The sequence below is a fragment of the Rhopilema esculentum genome, chromosome 16, assembly GCF_057945365.1.
Source record: "Rhopilema esculentum isolate cy_ngs chromosome 16, ASM5794536v1, whole genome shotgun sequence".
NCBI lineage: Eukaryota > Metazoa > Cnidaria > Scyphozoa > Rhizostomeae > Rhizostomatidae > Rhopilema > Rhopilema esculentum.
Genome location: NC_142830.1, coordinates 5,183,476 through 5,199,857, shown reverse-complemented (window position 1 = coordinate 5,199,857; position 16,382 = coordinate 5,183,476). Strand labels below are relative to the sequence as shown.

Sequence of the window (16,382 nt, the reverse complement as noted above, 5' to 3'; positions counted from 1 at the left end):
TTTGCTGCTTTCTATTTCTCCCCCATACAGCAAGCACATGAAATGTGGTTGGAAGAGAACGTGTCAAATATTCGTTAGTTTTTAATTTTTATTTGCATTATACTGAACTTACATCAAACTCTTTTAAACTCTGCATAGCCGTACGTAGTTATACCAAAGACATGAAATCTAGGTGACCTTCCACCTTGTTTTAAAGGCCTTTTGAAAAACAATTTCATATTTGAAAGTCCACTGTTAAGGAAATAGTCCTCACATGCTCCGATAGGGTTTTGTTTGAAGTGACCAGTAACCAAAACCCAAGGAGAATCATACGATAAGGGCGTGATCAACCATTCGATTTTTAGAAACAGAACTCCATTTCGTTCATATATTTTAACAGGTTTATTGATAAGTGGCCAATAATGAACAATACTGTAATTGCCAACGAATGCATCAGGATTTGGTGGAAATACGTACTGAAATAAAGAATAAATGCCATCAGCATTAAGATGCAAAGAACTACGAAAACAACGATAACGCTCTAGACATCATGCAAAAATGGAAATAATTCATAACAAAAATGTCAATAAAGCAACGTCTTTACAATAAAAGACCCTCGAAAATTTGAATTTCTTATTATGTTCCTTAGTGGCCCCCGTCCCTGCAATCAATGGTGAGCCAAAACTGTTCAACCATTTTTTGAAACCGTTAACTATGTGATTTTGCTTGAAACAATTTCAATTCATAACATTTACGACACCAAATTTCAAGGCTCCCTCACTTAACCTTTCCAAGCGAGTTTCAAACAACTGATTCGTCTCAAATAACATAATTCTTTACACAAGAGATTCAATTTTCTCTTTCTATGTTAAGATGAGCAAGTTCTACAGAAAAGGAGATACCTTGATAACCAATCAAAAGGAAAGTTTTGCGAGGTCTCTGGTTTGAAAAGTTACGCATCCGTTGCAACTGTGTTGTTTTACTTCATGATGACAAAAAAAAATCTTGCAATTTGTCCGTGTCATGTTACCTTAAAGGCAATCTGTCTCGTTGTGGATTGGTTAAAGAGAACAATAGCTGGAACAATAGCCTAAACACGATTCCAGCGCTCCGCCATATTTTTTACAATGCGATAAATTAAAGGGGGACTGGAAACAATAAAAAATCCATTTGTTCTTATAATCAATCAAAGTCGTGACAGATTACCTTTAGCAGTTGTAACGGATGCGATCTTTATAAGCAGGTCCTTAATTACATGTTTGGAGAGTTATTGTCAAAACGAGCAACCATGACAACAACGTTGCCGATTTTTTTAAGGGTCGTGTAAATTTTTCCTTGATGCTACAATATCTCTTATCATACCGTGTCAATGCTATGGTATGTTTACACACCTGAACTAGCCTTTTCCTTGGTTATGATTTTAGGAGAATGAGCCGTCTGAACTTTAAATTAAGCTCGCTTGCCAAGCTGCCTTGCGAGTACTCTGGGTGCCAGAGCCTCAAGAGAGTGAAAGGATGAAGAACGGGGGAAGGAATTGCGAATCTCCTTCGCAATTCCTTCCCCCGTTCTTCATCCTTTGACTCTCTTGAGGTTCTGGCACCCAGGGTACCTTGCGAGTCAACTATTCAAATTTTAACGAAACGGGTCAAATCGCTTGTGGAAATCTGGCCACAGAACAGGAAAAAGGCAAAAAGGTTAGAATTTCTTAATTCCCCTTTAACCTCGATTTTATTATACGAACTTAGCCATGGCAAATAATCATTTATTAAATTCGATAGAAAACAAATTATGATACATAATTGAATTTGTTCACTATCAAGGGGCATTTGTCTCAATAAATTGTCTTCTTTCATTCTTTTTTTAATTTCCCCGACAGATACATGCTAAGCCTCGTATATATTAACGTATGCGCTAGAATTTTCAGGCTTTATCTGATAGGGAAGGGTCCCCTTCTGTCTAATTCCTATTCTGTGACCCGGCTAGCTCATGTAATTGCTTGACCCGAGGCAAGAACGGGTTGGTGCATGCGCAATGGCATGAAAACCAGGCGGTAGCGCAGTAGCTCTAAAAATGACTGAAATACAAGTAAAAGTATGGTTGAAAATGCAAATAAATTTAAATGGACAGATAGACTAGTAGACTGCATGTAAAAATACCACGTAAGATTGACAGTAGGTGACTGGAATTATATTTTTCTTACCTTGGGTAAATTTTGAATAAGAACTTTTTCTAACGGGTAGATTGCTTGTAAAGGAATCATGAGAAGTTCAGATGCCGCATGTTCTATTCCACCATGCGCAACTAGCGAAAATGCAGCTGTAAACAATTAAAATTCCAAGTGAGTCTAATTCCGTTCAAACTATTAACTCTTCAAAAAATACTCTCCGACTGCACAATAGAGTACCAAACGTATAGATCTACAATATCATTTAAAATTGGTATATATTTATAAGAAAGACATATTCGGTGGTGAACCGAGAGAATTTACAAATTGAATTACGAATCTTCATGGTAGAAGGAAAAAAGGATGGTGTTCTTGAGTTGCATAGCCGTTAGCAGACGCTTTTCTGCTTTTAAAATATTTCGAAAATGGCCGTTCACATTAACTACATTCTGCCTGCTCTCTTGTTTGGTGCTGAACCTTAGACAACATACACATATAAATTCTAAAGATTATAAAGCTTTCATACACGCTTATCTGGAATAGTACTTGATGTCAAGCGGCAAGGCTACAAATTTTGAGGTTCTTGCAAAGTCAAATAAAAAAACTATAAAACTGTCGTAAGAAATAGAAAATTATAATACCCCTCAATGCTACACTGGGCTCTTTTTGTACCAAAAAGTTCCACGGTGCTCTTTTGTTGAAAACGCAACCACCTTTATGGTGGCATCAGGGAGAGGGGTGTTATTTTTGCACCCTATTTGGGGCACAGGTGTTCCCTTTGGTTGAAAGGGCGCTTTCTGACAGTAGAAAGGGCACGACCTAAATTGTTATTAGTTCACTCTCCGGCAGCTGGTGCAGCCGTCAATTTTAGGCGAGTTTCAGAAATTAAATGACAAATCTATTGAGCACAGACCTAGTCTTTAAATTTCAAAAGATTAATGTGAAGAAGAAAAAATCTTACCAAATTTTAGTTCCGGGATCAGAGCAATGTAGCTGCCATAGCCGAGGACCGCTCCACTTTTTATGTATATAAGGTATTCTATTATATTTTTTGTGTTCTTCTGCATTGCTTTTGCAAACCCAGAATTATAGATCTCAAATGCATATCCTACGCCGTGACCAGTGTTGAAAAGGTATGCTGTCAAACGATAAAAATACCAATACATCAATGGCTCATCGTAACTGAAAATAACGTTCAGCAGATTTTATCTTTGGTAAGCAAGGTCTCAGAGGTTACAAAAAGAAAAAAGAAAGCGGGACAGGCTGTCCCTGATGCTAGGATACAAGGAAATTTGTATTTAATTCATTTTTTATAGTAAAAGTGAGACACCTAATCTGTATTGTAAGAGACATGGTATGGTTTAAATACTCACCAGGTTTGAATAAATTTCTTGCAGTTGATCTGTGTAGAACAGTAGTATCATTCAATAATTCGAACATCAGCTTTGCTACCTACAAACAGAGTCGAAAAACGCTACAGATCCACACCGGTCAACCAAAGGAAGATTATCAAACAACGAGGAAAGCAATGCATAACATGAAGAGAATTTACTTTGGGTACCAGACCCTAATTGTATATAGAGTGAGTCTGGTACCCATGGTAAAGAGAGTCAAGAGCGTGAGAGGAATTCATCGACGTGGCCCAACCTTCCTTTAATGACAAAGCTTAAGACAAAACCATAGCTCATTTCTAAAAAAGTTACATTAAAAAGATACCAGAAATTTTGAGGAAGGCAAGCGGGGCCGAAATTGATCCACAGGAAAGTTAAAAAGTTTTCACTGCCTACAAAATGCAAATTGTAGCTCATAAAAGTTCAAAAAGTCAAAAATGTTATTCAAAATGAAACTGAAGTATAGAAGACGTGCAACTAGCCTTTCATGGAATCTTCTTCTACAAACTAATATCGAAAATACGATATAACATCTAGATTCTTGCGACTTCAAATTAAACGAAATTTGATGACTTGAAGTACCGTTAATCTTCGAATTATCCCCCTGGAGGCTTATTTATTTTTGAAATTTTCGGATGGAGGGTTATTCGAGTGGGGGCTTATACGAGGGAGGAGGGGGGCTTATAAAATCATAGGAGACATCAAAAAGATATTATTAAAGGACCTTGTATACAGGGGCGAAACTACTGGGGGTATGGGGGGTGCTGCACCCCCCCAATCTTCAAAACAGCAGATTTTGTCGGGCAAATTTATGGCTGCCAGTGTATCTGTCGGGCAAATCTGGAAATTTTCTTTAGGTCGCACTTTCATTGCTCATTTTTGCCCTAGCTTGGTTTTTGAATTTGTGGTCTTTTCCCCCATCTTTTTTTCAATCTCCTCCCGATCAGCGCTTTCGTCTCTAGCTCGACACGCATATGTTTATCTTCGCCTCGAGATGAAGTCTGAAGTATTGATCGACAGCGAAAGTATAGACGGAAAGTAAAGTGTGTTTGATGCGAGCAGGAAATGAACACTGTGCATACCCCTCACCTCTATATTTTGCAAAACAAGAGAACTTTTTCAAAATCTTTTGCTGTGATTCCATTCTGCCTCGGAGCCCATGGAACACTGACAGTTTTAGAAGCATCATGAATCAAAGCATGAAGGATATACCATCTCGGAATTTTGTTATGGATTTTGTTATGGTGAATTTAGAGATACGTACTTTGTGCTTGGGCGTCTAATAATGTTGAAATTGCTTCCGGAGCAACCGAAAATTGAAAATGAAATTTAGAAAATGCAACTTAAGCTCTTTTTTGTTGAGACAATGTAATCTGCGTAGCTGTTTCTAAATTCCATGTTTTGTTTTGGTGTTCCACCTTGATAAAATTGAGACCCTACTTCCATCCCCTTTTTTGAATTGCTCTTTTAATAGCTAGGTGATTTAGAAAGTGAAGACTATCTTATAGAAAAGACAGGCCTTACAAATGCTTGCTTTTCGGAAACAAATGTTAATAGCCAACACCAGAAGAACTATAGGCATATTACTTGACTTTAAACAAACAGCCTGAGTCTAAAGACCCTCTCTCGGCCTTCCCGATGATTTCAGCCCTCGAGGCGATGTGCTCTAAAAATTAAGTTCATGCATGACACGCCCTTTCATCAAGCATGCCACGCCCTTTCGTCGGGCATCCAAGCTTCATACCCCCCTAATGAAAATAGTGAAGTTTCGCCCCTGCTTGTATAATCTAGTAGCAATTTCTTTATGAACATTTAATTCATTATTACCAAAGGTATGAATTTTTGGTAGTAATTCAGTAAAACGCCAAAAGCAACCTCAGATATAAAAAAACAACAAATCGAGAGTGGGCCGATTCGAGGATTTATGGTAGCAGTAAGGGCTTATTCAAGGGGGGTACGAGTAAAAAGTAATGGAATATACAGCAAAAATTCATACAAATATAAAACCATTTCCATCATGGCTTAGTCAAAAGTTCTTTTATAAGCATTTTCTGCTAGAGCCACGTTTTCATAGAAGATAGAAACATCAAAGCTACTTTCTCTTCAGTTAAATTCTAACAAGCTCTTCCTGTGAGTTCAATAAAATTCTGTATTCGAATTCACTTAACATGTTGGATGCCTTTTGATGTAATCAAATTAGCGAACCAAGAAGAAATGCGCTGCTATACTGTTGGCGAAAACTGGATTCTTGTCTAAGATTTTTTGAAAGCGCCTTGTCTTAATACATAAGAAGTATATCCTTGATCCTCAAACAACTTAGAAGTTGTCTTGCAATATCTTCAAAGACTTAAATAGCATGGTAATATTTTGAAACTCTTAGGAGCTTGATAAAGGATATTACAAGCAGGCAAACCTGATTCAAATCGTTGATTGTCGAGAATAGGCCTCCAGCAGGCTTTTGCCATCCCCATTCGACAATCTTTGCGATTGAACCATCCAAGTTGGAGCTGACTGGAAAACGGTGGGCACTTGAAAAGAAAGCTATGATTAAATTAGCAATGACATATACATTATCAAGTAGTTTAACACTTTCTTAACAAATGTTTATCAGCAAACGAATACGTTTATAGAAATTTCTCGTAGAACAAAAGCTGCACTCACTTCCCTAATAGATCAAATCCTGTGTTTTTCATGCCAAGTGGTTTGATGATATTTTCTTTTACCCAGTCGTCATAACTCTCTTTGGCAACACGCTCGAGTGTACGCCCAAGAACAGAATATCCAGCATTGCTGTGAAAAATGAATTTAGGCAAAACACTAATTTTAGCTATTTGACATTCCTGCAACAAATTCATTAAGGAACGTTTCCAAAAAAGTGATTCGAACAATTGGTTCAACATTATAAAAAGTAATGTTTTATTTTGCAGACACCCTTTAATTTACATTAATAGTTCTATAGTACAAGAAAACATTAATTAAAGATGTTTCATAAGTCGGCACTTTTCATGGGTGGAAGAAGATTAAAAATGAATGCAAAACACAATATTAGAATACGTACGAGTACTAGATGAAAACATTAGACAATACCTGTACGATGGGTTTTTGTCAGGTGGAAGAATAAGTGACATATTTGCGATCCTTTTCCACATTTCTGATGAATTGTAAGGGCAAAAATTGTCACCTTCATAAGGGTAACAAGGTGCTTCTCTTGGTAAACCAGACATCATGCAAGTAAGTTGCCTGTGACGAAACAATGCAATGAAAATCAACGATAAATGCAATAAAAATCAGTGAAACATGCAAAAAAATCAACGGAAAAATACAATTGAAATCGTTTTTAAAAAATGCAATGAAAATTTATGTGGGAAAGCAATGAAAATTTATGAGAATATTCAATAAACTTTTCTGAGAAAATGCAATGTGCAAAGACAAAATCCGAGGGAATTTTTTTCACAAAAAACTAAAAACTTTCAAAAAAGACGATTGAACTATATGAAAATCTCCCAAAATCTCATCTCGTTGTAGACTGTGTAGATTTTTGAGGGGCACGTCTCTGTTGCTTTCGTCATAACATCTTTTTGTGCAAAATCTTCAATCTCGACGAATTAATTGAATAAAAAAGGGTAGGAATATATAAATAAAAATTTTCGCTAATCCCATTTTATAACAGCGCTTTACCTCAATGTCACTTGCTCTGTGTTAAAAGGGTTTTTTACAGAAAATTCTGGAACATGCTTTTTTACTGGATCATCAAGGCGAAGCTTTCCTTCTTCATATAGCTTGTGTAACATGAAGGACTAAGAAAGAAATTTTTTAAAAATAGGTTTCTTAAATAATGATGTCACAAAAAATCTATTTTTAGAATTTTTAAATTTAAATCTCAGAACCATGAAAGAGTATCATGAAAGAGCATCGCTACCGCTAAACATGCAAAACGTTGTTTAATTTGTTATGAATCAGTTGATATGTCGCCACATGAGTTCCCAATCGAACCTCTGGACAGGCCCAAAATAACAATAATCCGTTAGCAAACGTCAAATCGTTAGCAAAACCGTTAAGACCGTTAGCAACATTAGCTGCTTTTGCATATTTAGATGTAATTCTTGATGTTTTTCTGGGTTATGTGGTCAACATTCTAAAAATATATTTTTATGACGTCACCCTTAAAATAGATGCTTAACATAGAAACGACATACAGTAATTCAATTTTACGCGAAGCTTGTTTAGTTGTAGGTTTAAATCACTTGATTTATTGCATTAACCACATTATAAATTAATTTAAAGCAATAAATTGAAATTATAGATCAAGGCTTTTAAATGACTGAATTGTGGCATAAAAGCGTCCTCCGAAAGGTGTAATTTGCTTTTGGCGTGACTACACTAGCTTCGTGTTATCTAGGCCGTCATATTATACAAATGTATAATAGAACCTTCAGTACAAGTTTCCTAATTCAGTACATAGTAGCTTCATGTGATCAATCTCAGATCCTACGTAAACTCATTTTTTATAAGAAATAAAATTCGATGTTGAATACTCCAGTTTCTTAATGTTCTGGAAATTTAAATACACATTGTTTCTTAAGAGTTTCTTAATCACGATGTCATGAATGATATTATGAAATGTTCGTGACCTTTTTTATATAACGTCAAGAAATTCGCTTCCGTTCTGATGCTGCAAAATTTCGTTCTTCTCAGTTTTATTACGATTAAACAGTTTCTAAATTTTTTTTGCTTCGAGTACTGAAGTTTCTTGATTTTTTCTGAGTGTCTAGTACTCGTTACTTATAGCCAGTTTCTTATAAGAAATGAGTGTAGTATCACATCATTATTTAGGGAATTTGGTGATACCCACTCCTTTTATCATGACCTACACTCTTTTTTTATAAGAACAATTTTACAAGAACACGAGCCTCAAAATTGGTCAAAAGTGAAGAACAAATTAAAAACAAGCTGAGGCTGAGCTTCTGAAAAATGCAATTTTGAACAACGTTTTTTCTCAAAATCGAGGACTTTTAGCGATGTGTGGGTGCTTTTTCGGTGAATATATAAATTTGTCAGCAAATTAAGGCTGTCTCACTCACTTTGTTGGCAAATGAGGCCTGTACACCACCCTCGAGCGAAAAAGCTAGCACCCGCACTGCTTACACCCGGTTAGATTAAGAACAACTTAAAAACAATCCAGCCTCAGATTTTCGAAAAAATTAAGAACAGTCAGCCTGAACTTAAATTTACTGGTTCTTATAAAAAAAAGTGTAATGGCTAAAAATCTAATGCTGTGCTGTAGTTTGTCCCCAAGGTCGTTTTTATCATATCAATTACAATCGGCTTTGGGCATTTAGCACCAGTTTGAACCAAGATGTAGTTAGTTAACATAAAAAATTTAAATGCAAAGGCATAAATGTATTTCAAACGCGAGACGTACCGTGAACAGTTTCGTGATGCTAGCAATTGGATATGGCGTGTCATTGTTTGGTGAAGGCGAGTCGGAATCTGTAAAGTTGAGTTTTCCAACATGTTTAGACCACCAAATATTTCCACGATAGGAAAAAGCTACAGATGCTGCCTGGAAAAAAGAAAAGCTGAAGACCAAACAAATTGAAGACTGGGCTATACTTGATGGGTTATACTTGAAACTTAAAACTTCTTTTAAAAAAGTTGTTTCAAATAATTACCTTGAATTGATGCATTTTGTAAAGATTTTCCACTTGCAAGTCAAGGATTTTGGTCAAATTTTGTATTTCTGGTGGAATGGTTAGCAAAGGATGGGCATCAAAAACAGGGACACATCCAGGAACATCAGGCCTTATCATTGGTGTAATTGCTCCAGGCTACAAAATGCAAAAATACACATTAACAATTTCATGCCAACACACCGTCTACCAGACCGCAGCGCAAACACCTTTGTCTAAAGACAATTCACTAAAATAGCAAAATTTGAAATAAATGCTGATAACTTAGCTGTAGGATTCTCGGGATCTACTTTTCAACTAAAAGCATGGATTCAAAACCCGTGAGATGTTCACAGTTTATTCTTGATTCGATGCACAAATATAATCATTTATTCGATGCACAAATCGTATTATATTTATGAAATAAAAGCTGACAGATTCTTCTCAACGTCAAAAACAAGCAAAGAGCCTATAAATAATCACATCCAAAATTCCTTCTTTCATAAAAGGTTTCGTTATCCTTCTTTGATAAAAGACAGAGTCGTCATACGCATTGACTGACAGTATGAAAAATTAACATGCATTTTTATTGTTACCTGTTCAGTGGAGACAGTTTTCACCGCTCTTTTTGTCGTTGCTATAGTCCTCGTTGCCGTCGTTGTTGTTGCTAGCTAAATGGAGAAATCTTGAGCATCAATCAAAGAGCCTCTACATGAATAACTTAACTGAAACAGTTGCGGAGCAGGGGAGGATTTTAAAAAAGGGGCTAAGCCCCCCTCCCCCTCTTCCCCTCCATGCACCTCTGTCAGAATCAAACAAAACAGAACGAAGGTCATCTGTAACGTTCGTCGGGTACAGCGGTAAAGATTTCAGCAATCTAGAAGTTATCATCCAAAGAGTAAACTTGCGATGAATTATCTCCTAGAAACAGCTGTAGCAAAGCAAATAATTACCTTCTGCTGGGCTTCAAGCATGGCATACTCTGAGTCTTCTGCTAACTTTATTCTCCTTTCTCTCTCTGCTATGTAAAGGGCTGTCATCGTAAACATCATTGCCACGACAAGTGCGATTACAAGCGTCATCAAAGATTTTCGTATATTTCTGTTTATTTTGCACTTGTCCATTTTCTTCTGATCATTAGGATCAATGATCAATTGAAAAACACTCTCCCTCGCAAAACCTCGTTTCGAAATGTCCATCTCTGCTTGACAATTGCTCCCTTTCCTGTTTTCTGCTTCGATTTCCTTTTGGTCTTCAGTTTGTACTTTTGCAGTTTCAGAGGTAAAATTTTCCATGACAGTCATCTTACCTTAGAAGTAAATAACTTCAATTGAAAGAGCCTTTTAATAGTATTTCAATCTTATATTTGCATGCAGAATACTTATAATCATCATAATAACACAAGTTTACGTTATTCTTTGAATAATAAGACTTGCACTGGTAGACAAAATTAAATAAACATTTTCCAGTCCAGCCTTTTCTTTATAGAGATATTTTTTTCTTTAAACCGTTTAACTTGAGAAAACACAATAGAATACAACGAAAGCAGCAACAACTGCACATCCGATAGATAAAAGTGGATCAGATATATAGCAATAGAGGGTGAGCCCTGTTGAGTCAATTTGTAGGCAGCATAATAAGGAATATTTGTTTGCGGCCATCCATATCCAAATCGAAAGAGCAACAGGAAATGACAAACTTATCAACTTTGGAAGCATTAAAGGTGTGTCAAACTTGATTCAGTTCACGTCTAAAAAGAGCCCTCTCAGTGCCGTAGACACTATTCCTGAATTGAAACTGAAAACTATATTACCTTTATTTTGATGCAAATTCACTTCCGAGACAATTCTCCCATTTGAAGACTTGTATTTGCACAGTAACTAAGCGTATATAAGCAAAAGCTTACGGCTGCGTAGTTTTTATTCAGTGACACATGACACCGGGAGTGACAGCTGGCTTTTCTCGATGACAGGGTATACTGATGACAAACCAATACACAAAATACTATGAAGAATGCACACTGCAAAACCAACTTCAAGTGCTTCTAAACTTAATATTTAGATTAGGATAAGAGGATTCGACCTCTTGTCAACACTAAGAGAAAGCAGATAAAAGGTGCATTCTTTTGAGTTCAGGTTACTTTAACCATGATAGAGGCGACTCCAAACTCATGGCATCTAATTCGTACCATGGCAACAGGTCTGCAGGGCGTCATAACAGACCGGGGATACGGAGGTACATAAAGAAATCAAAGCCAACAAATTTAAACTCTGGCAATCACATGGAAAAGGAAAGCTGTAGTAAGTTGTTTGCAACAAAATAGGTATTTCGTTTGTAGGTAGCACTCATAGAGCTGGTCGCACTAGCCAGGGCCGTCGCGAGGCAAGCCTCGTGGGGGGGGGGGGGGGGGTGGACTACAAATTTACCTTATTAAAACATTATTGGCTGAAATTTTTTAGCTGCTGTCACAAACCTCTGCAATACATTTTGTCAATCTAACTCTGTATGATAATAACGGACTTTCCTTATAGTCTTGTCAAAACTCTATATCTGGATGGGCAAAGGATATAGTTACTACCTGAGGCCGCACCATGGTTGCCGCCGAAAGAGGAGGAAATTTTCGAATTTTGATGCTTCTACTTCCCTGGAAAATGCACTCTTTTAAGCAAATCTCACTAAAGCAATCCTATTCCTATTGAAAATTATTGTTTTTTTGCAAAAAGTTTTTTTACAGCAGATAAAAACAACAATTTCGCCGTGGTCTTGTAAAATACCAGGTTGTCAGTTACTTCTACATTTAGATCCCTCTCCCCATCTTAGCACGCCTTTCTAATGTTAAGAAACATCTGGAGCTCATAGTGAATTGCAGTTGACGCTTCTACTGAGAAACTTTAGGAGAAATGGACACAAGACACAATTTTACCTAAAAAGGGTCTGGATTTTTTATTTATTGCTAACAAGCAATCTTCAAATCTTCAAATCATTAGTTTGTTTACCTTCATTCATATCAAAGAAAATCATATTTAACCAACGGAGAAACTGCCTTTGCTCGATCCTTTATTGATTTTATGACATGAAGGTCTCTGAAATACCTAAAGCGTTTCTTCCACCAAGCAGATTTTACCTGAAATTTCCTATTGAGATACTATTGGGTGGGGGGGGGTGACACCCCCCACACCCCCCGGTCGCGACGCCCCTGGCACTAGCTTCTAAGGATGGAGGCAAAGTTGATGGTACGCAAGATGCATTTCGAAAACACGATATGGATCATTCATTCAAATAAGATACATTAAAAGGTGAAAAGGAGATTACTGACGTTTTAGAAGTAGTTTCCATTAGCTTCTATTAGTTTAGCTTCTATATAGCCAGAACATTGCAAGCATTTTTGAGGTAAACTTAATAATTTTTGTAAATATTCGTTGGCCAACAATAAAAGAAGGCAAGAAAATATTTAAACTAGATCTAGCAATTAAAAGCTGACCCAAGCCTGGAAATATCTGACACTCCATTGTTTGCATCTGAAGATTTTTGCCAGGCAGCCAATCACATTGGTGGAAATTGACGAAATCTTGTAGCAATGCGTTTTTCTAAATTCTGTTTCAAATTTTTGTCTCTATCTTTTAACTAGGGCCATTAAAAATCAAAATAACTGAAAATCAAGTATTGAAAACTGATTTAAAGACTGAAAAACTTAAGGAACTTCCAGTGAATGGGTTCCTTTTTGTTTCTTTTGTACGATCAAACTCGTTTTTACTGTACTCTCGTTCTCAATGACCGCAATACCCTACGAGGGGGTATTTGTATTCTTCTAAAGCCACTCAGTCTTCTTCGCAATAGGCCGTTCTTGTAACGTCGTCTCATGCCTGAATTAATGTGTTTACCATTAAATGAGTTTGGATTTTTTCTTTATTTTCAATGAATGACGGTCCTTCTGGTGGGAATACAAAACGATAAAGGGACATGTCTCATCATACATGAAATTACGTCATAGAATGAATAAGTGGGAACGCGAATGCAAACTGTTTAATGAACTCTTTGCCAGGTTAGAATGATCAATTCGACATGAAATGATAATTTGATTTACACTTAAATGATACAGGGCAAAAAATGACCCATAATTAGTGATAACAAGGAGCTCACCAGAATAGAACGTGCAATCAGCGAAGCTGCCACAGCCTCCATTCTTAATATCCTTCCAATCGCGAAGACTAAAACTCAAGATCTAGCAGGGCGAAAAACACCGTATTTGCGACACCAGAGGCAAGATAACAACGAATACCATCCATGGAATTGGAATGTAGGTGATATGTGTGAAACAGAAGCTGAGCAAGCGAAGATAGAATAATGTATTCACGGCAAAGTAACAAGACCTAGGAGCGTTAGGGCTGTTTAACTAATAATTCCTTTAAATTATTGATCGTGTTTCTGTAATCCGTCTTTGGTTGCATTTTTCTCATTAGGAGTTGCGTATAGTTAATCTTTAGTTTTCAAGGTTTACGATCACCTTATTTTGCACTTCCATTCGTATTGCGGTATATTCAAATGTATCTTCAAGGGAGCTCTACATGGGCGTTTCTTCGTGCCCACTAAGCTTGTGATTAATTCCAAGAACTTGTGGAAATCGTTTCAAAAATGATTTTCGCTAATGGCTCCCAATATGTTTTGCGATATCTGAGTTGACTGTCAATGAATCGAGAGTTGTTGCCTGTGATTCTTAAATTTCTCTGCTTTGCGGCTCTGAACCTTGCCAAACAGACTTCAAAACAAGTACCGAGCTAATCTTGTTACTACCAGTCAATAATGTAAGCTCCACAAACTTCGCATAAAACAAAATTAACATTCACAGAAACTAACGTATGGATGGGTATACTTACAAAACCGTTGGGAAGCGAAAACAACTGATAAAAACCAAGCGAGATATACGGCTGTCAGTAACTGAGCAAATTATGTTTGATCTGTTGCGTATGGCTGGAAAGACACCAAGCCGAAGAAATCCCCTTCAAAGTTCGTAATATAATATATAGCAAACACCGATAGATTAACGGTAATTGTTTGCTTACAAAAACCAAACTTTGCGCCTTCACAATCACTGAAATACCACTCATCACTAACAAGGGGGCTCTTGAACAAAATGTTGCGCAAAAACAATAATAAAAGTAGAAATTTGCCCATTTTCGGCATCAACAAGGAGGGCTCAGCCCCCTAGCTCTACACCCCTGCTGATCAGTCTTGCAAAAAGATTTCTCTGGAACCCATAGCTCACCGGCTGCAATTTACCGCTCCTTGTTCGTTAAAGCATGCATTTTGCTACCCTGGGTACCAGACTCACTATATATAAAATAAAATAGAGTTATTCATTATTTTATATAGTGAGTCTGGTACCCAGGGTAGCATTTTGCGAGATACTAGTTAACAGTCTATCAATTTCTTCGACACTGTAAATATAAACGTGTAAATCTATTTTCCTCCCACCTAAACTTAACGCTATTAAATAGGAAATAAGATTGCATTTCAATTACGCAACAAAAGTGTGGCTAAACAGATGGCCTGACATCTCCAATTGGTTGTATTATGCGTAAAAACTTCAAAACTGCGGTAAAAGAGGCTGATGATTGGATGCCATGCAAACAGAATTGTCCGACCTAACACAACTGGCTTTCAGGTGAATGAAGTTGCTAGATTGCAAGGGGTTAAGCTTGCGATGCGCATGGTTCATTTATGTAGCATGGATTTAACTAGCACGACTAAAACCATGGTCGATTAGCAAAGACGTGTTAAACGAGTATAATAACGAAAATGCATAAAATGACTAGAGTCTAGCAAGATATAGGGTAATGATTACTCACCAATACTGTGGGGCATTCTTAGCAAAGGGTGATTGCTGTCTGTGATCTGGTCTGGCGGGTAGCATGTCTCCATTACCTCGTCCATATCGAGAAAAATGCTTTTGTTCTGAAAGAAGACTCGCTGCGGTGACTGAATCAAAACGCACGGCGTTTCTCGCGCAAAGAGTCACTCCATCTTTGCGAAAAAACTTTTAGAATGCAGCACAAACACACAATGTTAAAAGAGATTTAAGCTCGATTAAAAATCGTTAAAACACTATAAACTAGCGATGGTTAAGATTAGCCGTCTTATTGAGAAAACGAAATGCAACAATTCAAATAGAAAACAAATTAATTTGATGAATAAGCTGACAAACACCCATCTCAGATGACGATAAGCGACTTAGGTTTGGTTGACTGCAAAGCAAAGGTTCTTGCAGCAATCCTAGAGGCGCATGTTAATAGAAATTATGATCTGAAAGCAGCAATTAAGCAGTAATCAAAGGATCTTTCAAAATAACATATGTAAATATTTGAGCTCAATCGCGAGAAACCACCGAGCCATTTGGATTAAAATTCTAGATCTAATTTCCATTTTCTGCCTTTTACTAAACATTGGCAAACAGAAAGGCCAATTCATACGAGAAATGTCGCGTATTTCGTGTTTTTAAAAAGCGCGGCATCGCCAATCTTACAAAAAACGTCTTGCAGTATTTTATTAAGAAAAAAGTTCGCGATCAATATTCAAACATACTACTTTATACTATTCCCGAGCTTCATAAGCGGCTAGTATATTTTAAAGCAAGACTAAAACTGAATAGAACAAAGCAGTATAAAGAAGATGACATTAATTCTGGGCTTGGGAAAAGAGGCAGGGTGGATTGGTGCAGCCTTCTCCTAGGAAATAGGAAAAAATTTATGCTTTTCCTCAGGACCTCTCCTCGTAGCCAAAATATAAATTAAATATCGATGGCAATGCAAATTACAGAAAAATCGACAAATTGATTATAGTAACGACTGAACGCCAGCAGATCTCATAGCCATGTGCAAATCAAATCTCCTTTATCAAAGGTTGATGGGTCAATCCCTGTTGAGTTACAAAGCATTTCCTTTAATGAGCAATTTCGCATTGTAGATTAAAATTTTAATACAATTTTACGTCAAATCAGGGTAGAATTCCATTACATTTTCAAAATATAGGCTTAAAACTTTCAACTTTATCAAAGCACAGAAAGACTCTCCAATTTCACTTTAGTGCTTAAATTAGTTTGAAAAATGCAGTAAGTGGTAAAAGCATTTGGGGGGGGGGGGGCTGTAGGTAACTTCTAGAAGCTCCAACCTCGACCACACCCAA

At 36.9% G+C, this 16,382-nt stretch overlaps 1 protein-coding gene across 4 annotated transcripts; it reads right to left on the bottom strand.

Annotated features, from left to right (window-relative positions):
• Window positions 1-70: 70 nt before the first annotated feature.
• On the bottom strand, window positions 71-16,374 carry LOC135682838 (beta-lactamase-like protein 2). 4 transcript variants are annotated; one of them, XM_065197904.2, is made up of 13 exons: window positions 15,050-16,374; window positions 10,157-10,512; window positions 9,800-9,874; window positions 9,207-9,362; window positions 8,957-9,097; window positions 7,213-7,331; window positions 6,622-6,774; window positions 6,196-6,324; window positions 5,948-6,062; window positions 3,517-3,595; window positions 3,105-3,281; window positions 2,180-2,295; window positions 71-455 (listed from the first exon to the last, which is right to left on the bottom strand). In XM_065197904.2, the coding sequence occupies exons 1-13, from the start codon at window positions 15,132-15,134 to the stop codon at window positions 114-116; spliced, it is 2,043 nt and encodes a 680-aa protein (XP_065053976.2). In that variant the 5' UTR covers window positions 15,135-16,374; the 3' UTR covers window positions 71-113. The 4 variants fall into 4 exon arrangements, with proteins under 4 accessions (XP_065053976.2, XP_065053978.2, XP_065053980.2 ...); XM_065197906.2 differs by lacking the exon at window positions 15,050-16,374 and adding an exon at window positions 14,078-14,549; XM_065197908.2 differs by lacking the exon at window positions 15,050-16,374 and adding an exon at window positions 13,344-14,069.
• Window positions 16,375-16,382: the final 8 nt, after the last annotated feature.